At 42.4% G+C, this 15,299-nt stretch overlaps 1 protein-coding gene across 4 annotated transcripts in view; it reads right to left on the minus strand.

Annotated features, from left to right (window-relative positions):
- The window catches only part of sash1a (SAM and SH3 domain containing 1a), a 163,052-nt gene extending 148,171 nt beyond the window's left edge, over window positions 1-14,881 (minus strand). For 3 of the 4 annotated variants that reach the window (XR_190947.6, XM_004541748.6, XM_004541747.6), the window contains exon 1: window positions 13,372-14,881. Coding sequence is in view for 3 of the 4 variants with exons in the window: in XM_004541748.6 (XP_004541805.3) it covers window positions 13,372-13,872 (501 nt within the window). In the remaining variant the exon portion in view is untranslated. The remainder of the gene's footprint in view (window positions 1-13,371) is intronic. The other variant, XM_012916585.4, reaches the window with a different exon arrangement.
- Window positions 14,882-15,299: the final 418 nt, after the last annotated feature.

Here is a 15,299-nt window from a genome sequence, read left to right on the forward strand (position 1 = left end):
TTAGTTATTATTAATCTCTTTAACCACAGCAACCTTGCTATGAAATGGTAGATGGTTTAAAGTTACAGAATGGGCTTGCTGAGTGCGTAAAAGTCACCAACAGTCAGTTAAAAACCTCCACTGGCATTAACATCTGCACGAAAAATGTGCGCTGGGAGCTTCATGGCACGTGTCGCCATGGTAGAGCAGCTCCTGTAGGTGTAGCATGTAGGTGGCCCAGTACTTTTGTCCATATAGTGCATATGTACACCTGATATGGGAATTGTCACATCACTGGTAATAAGAACCTGTCAGTGTAGACAGTAGATGCATAAATTAAAGTGTGCAGCATTGACAGCAAGGTCAGAAACACCTGTAATTCATTATCCATGTTGAATTAACCACTGGTACTGATGTCTTTGTTTAATTCCCGAAAAAGGGCCATGTGATAAGGGCATGATGAATAAGGGAACAGCACACGGTGACCTAAGAGGCCCAGTCAGGAGGTGAATGTGGGAGTCTGTGTCTGAAATAAGGTGTCTCTTTTTCTCCGTTTCCAAAGACTCTGCTTTTGCCCATCCGGACTGAAATACAAACCAGGAGTTCTCAGACTAAAACTGGGTCAGCAGTGTTTTAAATGTCTAACAGAGACAGTCATAAAAAGCCAGAGCATCGAAATAGCCATTAGTCTTATGTGCCAATTTCTAACTGCAGTGTTTGTTTCCTAATGAGAAAATTTTGCATTAGGAAAACATGAAATGCAATTATACAAATTATCAGTATTTCATATATGACATTACTATATTTCCTTTTCTTAATATACAGTGTCTTTTCACTCTGTTTAGACTTGTACTGTATTTAATCATTACCAATTATTAAACTCCAGTTCTCTCTGCTGGCTGCCCCTCCCTGTGCCTGGTTTTGCAGGAGGTTTGTTCAGAGGGGATTGTGTTGAGGTTTCTTTATGATGTTGTAAGATCTTTACCTTACAATATAAAAGCACCTAGAGATGAGAAATTGGTGTGAATTGGTGCTATTTAACTAAAATGGAATTGAATTGAATATTAATTACTATTATTCTGTCTACAGAAGTAGTCATTACGGAACTTAATCAAGAAAAAGACAACAAAAATCAATCAGAATTTCTAGTAAAGTTACTAAAATCAGTACAGAACAGTTTTTAAATGTTCTCCCTTGAGGTATAAAAACATTGCTAGCGTGACTGCAGTGTGCAGAATGCATCCGAGTCTGAGCCTCTGAAGACATAATGCCATTTCAAGACAAAACCCTCTTCAAGCCTCCTAAGTGAAGAGGGCTCATCATCAATATCCTGATTAGAATTACAGGAGACGCCTCGTCGTAATCAACAAGAATGCTTGATCTTTGTGCACTCTGTTGTGATTTTGCAGGGTAATGATCATGGAAGTGAAAAGTGGCTTTGATTTCTAGACAAACATGTTTAAGACTGCCCTGCATTTATCTGTTGTGGGGGCGGGACAAGAATGGCTTCTTCTACAGAAGTATACATCTGATGATGGAAAAGAAAGGAAGGGGTAGTTTGTGTGCAAGTGCATTGTACTCAAAGGATGGGGGGAAATGGTAACATACTTTCACATGTCTTCCTTTAACTTTTCTCTGTATCATTTCAACATAATGTCCAAATCAGAAACTCGATTGAAAGGAGATTATACAATTTCAATGGCCGCTTTACATAACAATTGATATAAACTTAGGCTGTGGGATTCCTGCATGACAATGAAGGCAGCCTCCACACATAATCCCTACCCTAAACTTCCAGTGCAGCATTGTAGTCTTCCTTCCAAACAAGCCAAAGAGTGACTGCCACTGGAATCAGTAAAGGCTTTTTGTCATGTTCTGGGAAGTATTAGCAATGTAATCTAATCTTATAATGTACCTGTTTCACATAAAGATCTGAAGGACAGAAGTTCCTAGTAAGTAGCTGACACTTAAAATTCCTGCAGGTTTTGTTCCTAAGTTTTACCAAAACCAGGTGAAGTTGTGGCATCGCTCGTTTTAGGGGAGGGAGGGTCAGGAGCACTTGAGGGGTAGGTGGGTGGACTCGCATTTAGCAGTCTCATAAATGGAGTGGACAGGGATTAGAGATGCAGAGGCTGCTGGGAGAATAAACCCCAATCTTGAAGTCCATTGTTCTGAACTGGCAGTGTGTTCTCATAAGTGGGGGGGGGGGGGGGGGGGGGCAGTTTCTTCTCTAGGCCGCAGACAAAGCTAAGTGACCATAACACTGACATCACAATACCGTTCGCCTGAGAACCGATCAAAACAAAATGTTCCCATGCTGCGATGTAATCCAAAGCATACATTTCCTACAGGCTCACAATTACTACCATATGAAAATCTGAGGGAGAGTAGGTGTATGGTCCCAAAGGGGGTGGGGGTGGGGGTGGGGGGGGGGGGGGGGGGGGTTAACGGTGCTACATTTCCCCATCTGAAAATGTTTTTTTTTTAAATCAGGTGACAAAATTATGTAAAACATGCCGTTTCCACACTAATAACTTTGTTCTCTGATAGATAAACACTTCCCTCATTCACCATAAATTCTAACTTCAGCACTCATTCTTGTATGAAATCAGTGTAACTGCCTCATACTCAAAGCTGCAAATGCTGATGAATACAGTTTCTTGTAAATATAATTTGTTATATGCATGGGTAGGAGAGCAGTGGGGTTCCATTAAAAAGTCTCAAATGAGAGAATACTCTTAATGACTCAAGATGCCCGTCACATATTTTAGCTCCCTGTCAATCAAGCTTGTCTCTCTGTATATTCCAGTTTTTCTGTCGGTCTAAAAGTGCCGGTTTGTCCGCCTGTCAGACCAACTGTCTGTCTTTATCTCTTCCTCTCTTTTGGTTTGACAGATCTGCCAGTCTGTCTATTTGTATTTCAGCCTGTCTGCACTGTCTGAAAGAAAGTGAGAATGAAGTGAAACTGGGTGAGGATGTTTGGCGGAGCAGAGAAAACGTGCGATGCATGACCCCAGCACTTAGGTTTGGATGAGGACTTGTCAGTTGGCCTGTTTATTGTTTGGCTTTTGTGTATGACATCAGCACTGATTCACAGCAAAGAGGTAAGATACCAGATTGATGACCGTTTCTCATGCCGCTGTGATTGCTGCCTGTTCGGGGCACATTATCAGTCTGCTGTTACCACACAGGGGTCAGTGTCGTGAGAGGAATCTGGAAATATTCATATCCATCCCGTCTTTGGCTCTCCTTCTCATTAGTCTGTACTTTTCTTGCTATAAAACTCCATTATTCAAATGCTCTCCACAAGCTTCTGTGTTGTAATATTTCTTCAAAGTCCTCCGTGTTGGGAAAAAAAACGAGTCTAATCCTCTTTAAAACAAAGCTGACTATCAGAAAGCTGACTGGTTACACAAGCTTTTGCCTTTCAGTAGCAGCCACATCAGGTCAGCTGCAATAAAGACATGGTTTCAGATGGATGCATTTAAAAATGAAGCTAAATCAAGTTAAGGCAAGTTTTCTCCTAACTTTGTTCATAGAAGACTTAAGACCACGTTTACCTTTTACAGAGTTAAGCTGAGGTTAGAATGTTCTTAGCTCTTCAGATGATGGGACCAACCTCTGAATGTCAACCCCATTAACTCACCTAAAATACAGCAGGATCGGTGAACACTGAGGCATGTTTCTTTTTTGGAAAGAATTCTGAAGGGCTATTAAAGTAAACAGTGGTTGGTTTGGCAAAGCCTTCTTTAAAAGAGCTGCTAACAAGAAAACTGTGGTTATGCTGTTGACCCACAGCACATGAAGCTCCCATTAGAGTGCACGTCAGGCAAAAAGGCATCATCAGCAGCATCAAAATGAGAGAAAAATATTCCTTGGGAACATGATTTACTCTGATAAGGTTAAGGAAAAACCAGAATGTTAAGCCATTTCACAAAAATACTTTTCACGCACAATAAATACCTACGTGTAGAGTTAACCCTCTTTTGGTGCAAGATTAAAATGACAGGATTGAATCTGCACATTTCTCTTTGCAGAAACTTAAAATGCAACATCTTGCAAAGCATGTAAAGTGCGAATCATTGTCTGTCTCTGTGTTAGCCCTGAGATAGACTGGCGACCTGTCCAGGTCGTACCCCGCCTCTCGCCCTGTGACAGAAGGCCACCAAGTGCCAAAAAACTTCAGATCCTTTTGAAGTCTGAGAAACTTCTTTTCTGACTGGACCTCTAAACACTTTTCTGGCGATGCACTCAGGCACTCATTTTTGAGTCTATTGAATTATAGCTTGTAAACCTTGCTCATTGGCTAATGACTTGCCAGTCAGAAGTTGTTAGCCAATGAGCAATCCTCATTTCTGAAACCACCAAGTTTTACAGTCAGACCTGCCCCTCCTTGTTACAGTTTTGGTTTTATTTTTCTAAACCAAGATGGTGACAGTGAAAATGCTGAGGCTCCAGAACGAAACATCAGAAACCAATGGATGACGTCTGACCACGACTGTTCTATCAGTCTCTTTTTGCAATCCAAAAACCCCTGTACTCCTTATACAAACTGACCTAATGGCAGACTCGTGCCTCCAGTCTTGCTGCAGAATACAAAAGCTGAAAAGTGTGCAACAAGCTGAAACAGCACCATGCGCCAACAGTGATGACGTAACATCTGGCATGTGCAACGTGCACAAGGACAACAATGGTGAGTGTAAACTGCCTGTAAGACGCTACAGTGGAATGTCTTCTTTCCATGCAAGTGATTGACACTTAATGAATAGAACTATTAACTCTAACGCACACGGAGGTCAAAAACCAACAATTAGTGTGATGAACTCTTCCTTACCGAGCATGTCTGGATTGACGCACTAATGAGTTTGACTAGTTGGCAGCATCCCATTTGGGCAGAACTGCTAGAGTCAGCTTAACCTTCGCTCAATGAAAATTAATTAAACAGCAAAGAAAATGTTGCTTCATGCACTAATTAATGGCATATTAATTGTATATGTTAGTTTGCTACACATCAGAATGCTTTGTTGTTTAGTCTCCTGTAAGAAACAACACATGCATAGGACAATTTCTCGGAAACTGAGCTCTGTTTATATAGGCAAAGAAAAAGAACAATTACACAAAAGCCAGACTCATTCGTTTCAGAATGTGCTGTAAAAGCCACAAGTGCTTTCAATATCAAAAGCAGCAAAGCACACAAGACTTTTTTTTTTTTTTTGGGGGGGGGGGGGGGGGGGGGGGGTGTTAAAACAAGAGCTACAATACACAGTACGCATTTGAGTGTCCTTGCGTGGGTGTATTTGAGGAATGTAGTAAAATGCCAGGTAATTAGAGTTCAGATTCAGGTATGTAAAGCCGCAGGGAAGCCAGAGCAAGACAGGCAGACAGACACTCAGTGGGTTCAGAATGGCTTAATCCCCTGCCAGGCACAGCCACTACAAAAGCACTCAGGTAGGGACGTATCTACACTGGTGTGGTCTCCGTGATCAAAGCTTTCAGCACAGCCCTGCCCTCATGCCTTGGAAATGGACCAATTAGAGGTAGAGGGGTGAGGGGAGGGTGACTGAGGGTTGGTTGCGCTGCGTTCCATACACCTAGCTGGCAGCAGCTTCAGACAAGGTAATTATACACACTCCTGTCTGTCTCTCTAACACTCACAGTCACTGCTATCATGCCTTACTTGTCTCTCTACACCCCTGCATTACATCCTTTAAACACAGTCCAAGATAATATGGGCTGACATGAGCCAAGCTGTAGCTACATGTGAGACAATTAAGCTCTGTTGCAGGTAGTAGGGCTTTAACCCACCCAAAACTGCACCCTGCTTAAGGAAATCCACCCACTAAGATGCAGTTAACATTAGTAAGATACCACATTTCTCAACCTTCATCATTCTGATTTATGATGCACGTCTGAGCCACGTGCTTAGCAAGGAATACAGTCATTGTTCATCCTTAACAGCTTCTTCTTCATAGGAAAGAGGATTATTTTATCCAGTTAGAACATTGTAGTCGTGTTGCCCTATGTCACATGTTCTAAAGGAGCAGAGCAGGGCTCATGAAAAGAAATTTCATGTCCAAGTCTCTTTTTTTCCCCCCCACTGTTGCAGCTCATATGCACACCCATCCAGATTATCAGCACTGATAAAGGTTAGTTGAAAACTGCTATTTGAATTTGATGAGCCAATTTAAAAAAAAAAAAAAAAAAAAAACTGCAAATAAATTGATTAAAAACTGACAGTTTTATCAACAGATTGATTTAACTCCTTTCTAAAACTGAAACAGTCAACATCTGAAATCACTGCTGAAAGAGGTCGGGATTCACTATTTGATGAAAATGACTAAGCCATGAACTGAAAATAATAAGCACATGTGATATGAATCATTAGCTGGCAGTTATCCATTTATCTAAAATCCATTTTTCTATGTTCAGTTTCTCTAAAGAAAGGATTTGCAGCTTTTTGGAATTTTAAATGTGATGTTTGGATTACGGACTGCTGATTGGGCAAAGCAAGCTACTGCAGTGGCAAACTTTAAAAATAGTCATTACTGGGACTCCTATCATAATTCTCCATTAGATTTAACTTCTAGGAACCAGTTGATAAAATACAGATTTACCAAACTGTAGCTTATTCATTGCTGAACTGCCCCCCTTCAGCTTTATGAATTTTAACTTTCAGAAACACCAGTGTTACGAGAAAGCAGCTTAACCAAAAGCTTGAGCAACATTTAAATATATGGAGCGCTCGTTTTGCAGATAGAATTATTGCATTACTGTGATAATCCCAACCTCTGTGTTTGCCATTTAAACCTGCCATTCCTGGCAATGTATTACAGAGATTACAGGATGAAACATCTGGTTTAATGTTTAAATATCATTCTGTTAGTCTCCATAGTAACTTTTTAACACAGCTCTTTTAGTGTGTGATCTTCTGGTTCGTAGTTGTGTGGGAGTCCTGGATAATTAGCTCTTTTTCCAAGGACTATAGGTCACACACGACCACCTAGGACATTACAGTAAAAATCAGTACTTGAGATGAGTGACAGCCCTAGATTGCACTTAATATCCAACAGTGTGGTTGTGCATTTCTAGTAAAATTTGTCACTTTTTATAAGAAAATTCAGCCCTTGTGAGGCAACCACTTTGATTGTAGTAATGAGTGTGTGGAAAATAGAGATGTAGAGGGATAGAAAACATGTGCGCTCATGTTGATTTGCAAGCGAGTGCAATCTGGATCCTGACACAGACAGATGCTCCGGCCTGCTCTCTTGTCATCTCTCTTGTCTTGCCATCCTGTTGGGGAGATGGGGGGGGGCCTTGATATCTTCATTGTCAGGACTACGGGGTCATTTATTGTGCACATATACTGCAAACACAACAGGGTGCTCTTACGTTAGGATTTCCTTTATGCTTCTGCACACGTTTTGGATGCAAGCAAGAAGCTGTTAGTGCATTTTGCATTTGCACAGCACCGAGAAAGACGTGGAGAAGAAATGTGTTACAGTAGTAACCGAGCATGTAGTTTCTGTTTGCTGTGGCTGACAATGAATCTGCCTTATGTGCACAAAACCATAAATTATATGGAAGCTTTAAAGGCTTGGATCCAAAAGTGCTAAGACATTTTCTTTTAATCCCCAAGTCAAACTTTGCATGTAAATAAAGTCTCTTTCTCCCACCTGGCTTAAACAGTCACTATTAATGAGGTTTCTGCAGTACAGCTAAAAATGCAGTTTTAACACTCCCATTAGACTCAAGCAGTAAGACTTTTATTGACGCTAAAAGCAAAAATTAAGTATACGAAATCATTAAGTTTGCAAACGTGCAAACTAAAAGGTAGAAAGTGGAGTCTAAAAAGAAGCCAAACATACTTTAGTATTTATAATGCAGCTGGCAATCTTTTCCCGATGCAGGTAACATAGTATGCATGTCATCTGGACATGCTGTTGGGAAGCTGAACCTTGGATCAGAATAGCTCCGATAATGCATCTGTCATGAATGTGTGTCATCAGGACCCGTTCCCCAGCACACTGTGGAAAATGAAATGGCCCTGATGGCAGCGAGGCCTGCTTTATTTAAAGCTGTTACCATGACCGCATAACTTTAAGTGATACATATATACTGCACATCTCCACATGTTACTTAAATACAACACATCTCAGAAGACTGAAGAGGAGGGCCTTAAAGCAGAGGACAGAAATCCAATCCTTCAACACCAACTGAAGGTCTAAATGTTGAGATTATCATTGACTCCTGTTAATTGGAGAATGTTCAGTGTGTTTCTGTTGAATTGTAAGTCTCAAGCTTACATCAAGTTCATGTAGCTGGAGAGAGAGGGAAAAAAGTGGCTTAAAATTTAGCTGATCATGTGAGAAACGGCACAGTAGGAACAAGCTCTTCTCGCTCCTTCCTGCTAAAATGAGACTGCCAGCTGCATATATAGTGTAAATTCTGCTTTCCCACATTTGCTCATGCTCCCAGGAGATGGGTGGTTCAGCATTTCTGACAGAGGGACAGACAGAAGCTCTCTGACTCACAGTACAAAAAGTTGAAACCCATCCAGCGAACGGATATCTCTTTGCAGTGATAACGTTTCTCAAAATACTGGACTGAACTGCTTTTGCAGGTATTGCTTTTGGCTGAATGGCAGAGCAAGACCGTACGATGTGCTAAATTTCTCATGAGTTATTGCACACAGCAGTTTTTACAAATGGGAAGATGATCACATGAGCTTGAATCAATAGGCCGTCTAAAATACAAGATGAGGAAAAAAGAAGACTACTCGACTGCAAGATCCAGAAGAAGACTCAAGGTGTGCAGCCTGTTTTATCGTCTAGACGAGATCAACATGACAGCTTTGTGTTTTGATCCAGCAGGGCACACACTGTGAGGTGAAAAGGTCTGTGTGATCGCCATCAATCTGCTTATCAAACTGATTTGAAGAGGAACTGAAAGTGATGCGTTCAGTTTAAGCTTTACATAGACTCTTATAGAGGTCTCCAAACATGAGTTGTTTACAAAAGGAGCAACTATAGGAGTGCATATAAGTCCTTTTCACTCTGCTGGGAATGTGAGCAATCATATAACCCTGACACGCTATATAATGTTAAGAGGAACTCACTCTGCTAATTAACTTTCTCTGTCCTCTCAGGACAATAGAGTGGGTCCTTGACTTCTTTATGACTTCCCCTTTATGAGTCCTTGGTTGATTATGCCTTTAAGGAGCTTTTAATAAGAACTGAGCAAACAGTGCTTTCAGCAGAACACAGACAAACCCGAGGCTTTCGCCTTCATTGCGGGAAAAAGCCTGTCTTAGCCTGATGAACAAAGATTGAAAGTATTCCGCAGGGAAAAAAAACAAAAACTACAAAAGCATTCACTTGTGTGATGAAAAGGGTCCTCATTTGGGAAAAATGTCAAATTAATAGTTTTCCTTGCACATATTTTTCATTATGGGATAGAGTAGCAGCTACATAGCATGGGAGCTTAACTGGAAATCTGTGCCAGTTTTTTTTTTTTCTTTTCTTTATGCAAGCCAAATTCTGTGTCTTAACCGCATTTGGCAGTTGGCCGGTAAATGTATATGATCTGACAGCGCTGATGATTCATTAAAATTGTTTTAGTTTTTTTTTCCCACCAGATCTTGGCAGCTTTCCAGTGAAGCCCGAGGGCCATCAACGGCCACAGCGGGCCAACAGGCAGTCACCTTAAACAGAACTCAAATTTCCTGCTGTGTGAGAGTGTTGGGATAATAACAGAGATAAGAGTACAGAAACAGGAAGTGAGGTGAGTGTTTGTCATGTAAGATGAACTTCCTCTTAAAGGCCATCTCTCTTTTTTCTTTAGCACCACCCCACACCTCTAATGGCCTGCTGCCTCTCTTACATTCTTAAGGCCAGTTAGGCTGCAGGCCTGTCACTTGTGGCACCTGCTACATGTGATCAGCTGTTCTGTGGGGTCAGACAGAGCTAACTTTCCCCCACAACTTGACAGCCCGTTCCTGACCAAAAAACGCCCACCAAGCCTTCACCAGAATTCAAAAACAATGTGCCCATCTATTTACAACTATCTTTCTCTGAATGATACCAAGGTTTTTTTTGTATTTTTTAAAATCATCCACCCATCAGCACAATGCTGGACACTTGCCTCCGCAGTTTGTTTCAATGGACGGAAATTGGGAATGCAAAACAGACCAGTAGTGAAAGGACATGTGGCTCCATCAGCTTCCATACAAACAATGGAGAATCTCCCAGTGTTTAGCTTCTGCTTCCTCCTGACACACAGCGCTAACAAAGAGGCGCTATTATGACTGACTATGTCTGCTGATGCTGAAAGCAGCAGCCTCTGGATGAGATCAGCATGAGAACACATCTTCATAACTTGGCACCGAGCGGCCGGTACATCAATATTGAAAAATTTTCTTGCTGAAAAGGCGCCATACGCTTCAACACGAAATATCCAGTATGGTTGAGAAATTTAAGAAATTATGTTAAAAGAACTGGATTAGAAAATAGAGCAACTGGACACAATGGGGGAAATTTAGGTAAATACTGTATTTGCTTACTGCAATTATTTTTCTTGTGCAAAAAGGAAAAAGAACAGGTAAACAAAATCTTCAAATGTCCTCAAATACTGTAGTTGTACATCAATGCACCCCCCCCACACACACCTCCCCCCGTTTTGGTATTACAGCTGTATGGATGTAAGCATGTCAGCTGCCTGTATCCTGTCCACATGTGCTGCGCCCCTTACTGGAAGCAAAACAAAGCAGCAATTAAACACGTACAAGTCAGATCATCAGAAATGATAATCTGTATTATTCCATCAACGTCTCACAATCTTTCAACCAAAACAATGAACATTAACTCCATAACTGCTGTGCATTCAACAACCAGAAAACTGGCGGCAGCATCTTCGCCGCTTGCTTTGTTCCCCGATGAGAAATCGAGAAATGTGCAACCGACGGCACAAGTGTTTGTTTACATCATAAGAAATAATATTCTCTCTCTCAGACAAGAGGTCTCCGCGGCCTTGATAAGGATCACGGGTATTTATTACACCCAGCAGAGCCCTTACAGTGAATTGTTTGATAATGGGTTGTCTCCCACGAAAACATTCAGCACACACTAGAGAGGATTTATGAATCTCGGTGCCTATATCGCCTATGGTTTTGCTTGCAAAGTACCCACGGGCCATGGTTCATGAAAATCCGAGGACGGTTTAAATGTGGATGGAGATCTTGGTTATGCTACACAATGACCATCCCTTGAGATTGACATTGTGTGTCCTGTAATTGCCCTATGTCTGCATCGCTGGTCTCAGTCTCCACTGGGGATGACATCTCATCTCAAGGGCAGGGCGAGGAGAGATATCTACAGACCAATCACAGCTCAGTCAGTCAAACTCTATCAGCTGGTCACAGCTCCATGTCCCACACTCCTCTCACTCCTAATGTGGAGGAGGGAAAAAAAAAAAAGAAAAAAAAAAGAAAAAAGAAAAAAAGAACTGTGCTGGAGCCAACTCGAAACTGCAGGGCTACACATATGCACATAGACACGCGCACACACAGAAAGAGTGAGGGAAGCAGAAAGACCTTGACCTGCCCATTCCCCTCAAAAGCTTCAATGCCAGAGCTCCGGCTCTAAATAAATACAGCCTTCAAATGGAAAGATAGTTTAACCCTCTGGAATCGACACTTTGTTTCAGGCCGAGTCTGACAGTTAATCCCTCACAAATCCCAAATCTCTGTGGGATTCGCAGTTAGCCAAAATGGTTAAACGGACAAAATGAGCTTACAAAGCATGCAAAATACAAAACTGTTGTCAATTTCAAAAAGCCAATTTGGGAGCGAGCAAATACTGAATACCGAGCATGATACCAAAGTTTAGATCCTACAAAATAAACGGTAGATGCATGTGTTAAGCCAGAAATAGTCATCAACATTTTCACAACTCTGTAGCTTCAGGATTATTTTCAGTCTGACTGGAACTAGATAATAAAAAACGTTATTGGGAACACACCCTCAAATAAATTTGCAAGCCATGACCAGGATTTTTAGAAATACAGAGGCCCTTAGAAGCATGAAGACTTACTACAAATCCACACATTTTCAGAGCAAACTCATTGCACTTGTTTCTGCCTTAATTCTTCAGGCTCACTCAACATCTCAAAATACTTAATCAACAGGCTCAAAAGTGGCTAAATCAAGTGTGGAAGTCCCTGGCGACCACAAAGATAAATAATTCAGTTGTAATAGTTCAGCACCGAGCATCTGATTTGCCTGTTCTGCTGACAAGTTAACAAGCCTGATGTTACGACGGAACAGACCTCTAAAGATGCCCGTGCAGTGTCAGGTCAGTTCTTAGCTGTTCAGAGCCTTAGACAGAAAAAGAATACAGATCACATGACCTGCTCCTTTTCAGTGGCTCCTCTCAAAAAGCCCTGCTCTATGAAAACAGCAGTAATTCAGCGGAGGCCTCTCAGCTGGTAAGGCATATGATTCAAACACTTCTGAAGAAAGGTCACTATCAGTGCTGTGAAAACAAGAGGCCTTCTCAGTCTGGCTCCTCACCGGACAGCAATAGCCTACCCAGCTGGGCTCTCTTCATTTACTGCACCTGCAATCGACAGCCCGCTGCCAATTCATCAAGGCAAAGAGCTAGGCCTGAGCCCCATGGGTCTGGCTGATCCACCCACACTGAATGTCGAAGCAAGTCGGGGGACAGGTGAGGTCAGAGTGGATTAATAATCAGGGTGTAAATTCCTCCCCACAAGGAATCGCAGACAGGGTGAAAGCTCCTCAGGCTCTACTCTCTTCTTATCGATCCGCAGCAACTTCACTCCCATCATTCACAATGACAGCAAGTACTCACACTTCTGCAAAGTGCAATGGTCCTGAAAATGTTTAGGCATCACACTGACATTTGCCTGTGACTCAGCTCTTTAGATGACGTTGAACACGTCACTGAAATATGATAAACACCTTTTAGCTGACAGAGGGCAATCTTTCAACCGAATGATAGATGATGTGAACATGTGACAGACCTTCCTTGCCACAAGCATCTCAGGCACACTACAAAACAACCCTTTCGGAAAGGATTTATTACATGTTTAGTTTAAAAAGCTTTACTCTTTCGGCTTTGGCTGATTTCTTTGACTCTTGTTGTGAACAGTTTCTTAAATCTGCTGTAATTTTTCACCTGATAATGGCAGTGAAGCAAAATTCAATAAGACTTATTTAGGCGCAAAAACGGAAAAGCTTACATTTTAGTGGTCATCATACTAAATTGCTTGTTAAGTGGGTTAATTTAAAGTATGTGTTTGCATAATTGCCTGTATATCTTGTGCTTTCATTAACTGATTTGATGAGGTCACAGAGTTCACCGGCGTTCCTCTTACCTTATTAGAGTAGGGCGGCTTGGCGAGGTTGATGCCATCTCTGATGAGTTTATCCCTGATCATGATCTTCAGCTTGAGCTTGGGGTAAATCATCAGCTCCCTCCTGTTGCCCAGGGTCAGGTTCCTCTGCGCCCCAATGTACCCGCCGTTTCGCCCAACCCGGTCACTGATGGGCTCGGTCCAAGACTTGGATCCCCGCAGTTTAGACTCGCACTCCACCAGGTGCCCGCTATAAATTTCGGCCGCGGGTGGCATGGGTTCAAGGGTGAAATACAGTCCACTGGCTGTCTCTTTGGCTTCCTCCTTCAGCCTCCGCACAGCATCGTGAATCCTCTGCCTGTGATGAGGGATATAGACGCCGATGGCATCCAGGTCGGGGTCTCCTATTTGTTTGCAAACCTCGAGGTCGTCATATCCATTATCCACAAAGGACTCGACATACTGGGAAAGCTGGAGGGTCTTCAGCCACTCGTAGACGATGACAGGTCCGTTGCTTGTCATTTTGCCTGTTGCCAAATCGGCTACAACTCAAGAGCAAGAAGACGCTAAAGTGATCGTTGCTTTCCCATTCCGCGTTTCAAACGCATTGTAAGGTGGTCAAATATAACGCGTGTTTCCTTTGAGCGTGAGAGGCGCAAATAACTGGATCAAAATAATTGTGCACGAGCCATTCCAAAGGTCTGGTTACCATAACCAAGTCTGATGTGGATGAAATCCTGAAAAAAACGACTGAATAAAACACTTTTTCTGACACGGTCTGAATGACAAACACCTGTCAGTATTTAGACTACAAATGAAGAACCCTTGGGGATTACTTGAGGGCAGCTTTCAAGCCACGTTACTTGATCATCGATTTTACCAGACTACAGTGACTTACTATGTGCAGCCACTTAACCAATAATTACGTTTCCATTAAACAAATATATTTAAAAAAGAAACTGTCATTGAAGCAGTAGCGTGGCCAGATTTCATTCCTTACGCGGGGCAGCCTTTAACAGCTCTTGCTCCTTCCCCTTAAGTCCTTTTCTGTCGCCAAAACGGCAGCAAGCGAAATCCAAATAATACCAAAAGATCTTCAAAATGACAGAAAGTCCGCAGCCGACGCCTGACAATCACAGGGCTCCGCGTCCAACCGCTCCGTCTACGCGCAGACCACTTCTTCTTCTTCCAGGCGGCACATCACCACACTGGAACTGGAGCCAAGAGCCAACATGCTGCTCTGCTGCTGCTTCTGCTCCTCTCACGTCCACGCCCCCCGAAATTTCTCTGTACCCATTTAAAAATAGTGAGCCTTCTTTTTAAAACCCCCCAACAGCAACTTGTCGCGCAGCTCCGAGCAGTCAGCGGGTCATCAGGTTCCCATCGAGTTGTCCGAAGTTGCTCCAAAACGAAAAGAGAGTCTGTTAAACCTGGCGCACAGTCCGAATGGATTATCTTGCTGCTGGTTTGTTTGACATTATTACTCCCCTACGATTTGATTTCGTCCACCTCTCTCTCTCCCTCTCTCTCTCATACACACACTCTCACTCATTCAGCATTTCCACGCTTTGGTTTCTCAACACGCACGGGCTCCCTCTACGTGGTAACTATGGAACTGAAGATTTCAGCAGCAGGATCCGACTTAATAACCAGAAAAGAGAGAAATAAAGAGAGAGGGAGAGGCTTGTTTGTCCATGATGAAATGAGCAGACATCTCCTGACTGTCCAACACTGCACTTGAGTCCCTATCAAACTGCTAAACCACTCGATCATTTAGTATGAGACAACAAGTCAAACTGTCAGGGAAACACGGAGAGGCAGACAACTAAGAGAAATAACACGGCTTGAGTAGGACCTGTCTGGACTGTCCAAACGGATGCCAGGCTGCCCAGTGCTGATGCATGCTTTATGAAATGTGAGCTGACAGCTTGTTAGGGGTCATTTTGATA

The sequence above is a fragment of the Maylandia zebra genome, linkage group LG15 (assembly GCF_041146795.1).
Source record: "Maylandia zebra isolate NMK-2024a linkage group LG15, Mzebra_GT3a, whole genome shotgun sequence".
In the NCBI taxonomy this organism is placed as follows: Eukaryota; Metazoa; Chordata; class Actinopteri; order Cichliformes; family Cichlidae; genus Maylandia; species Maylandia zebra.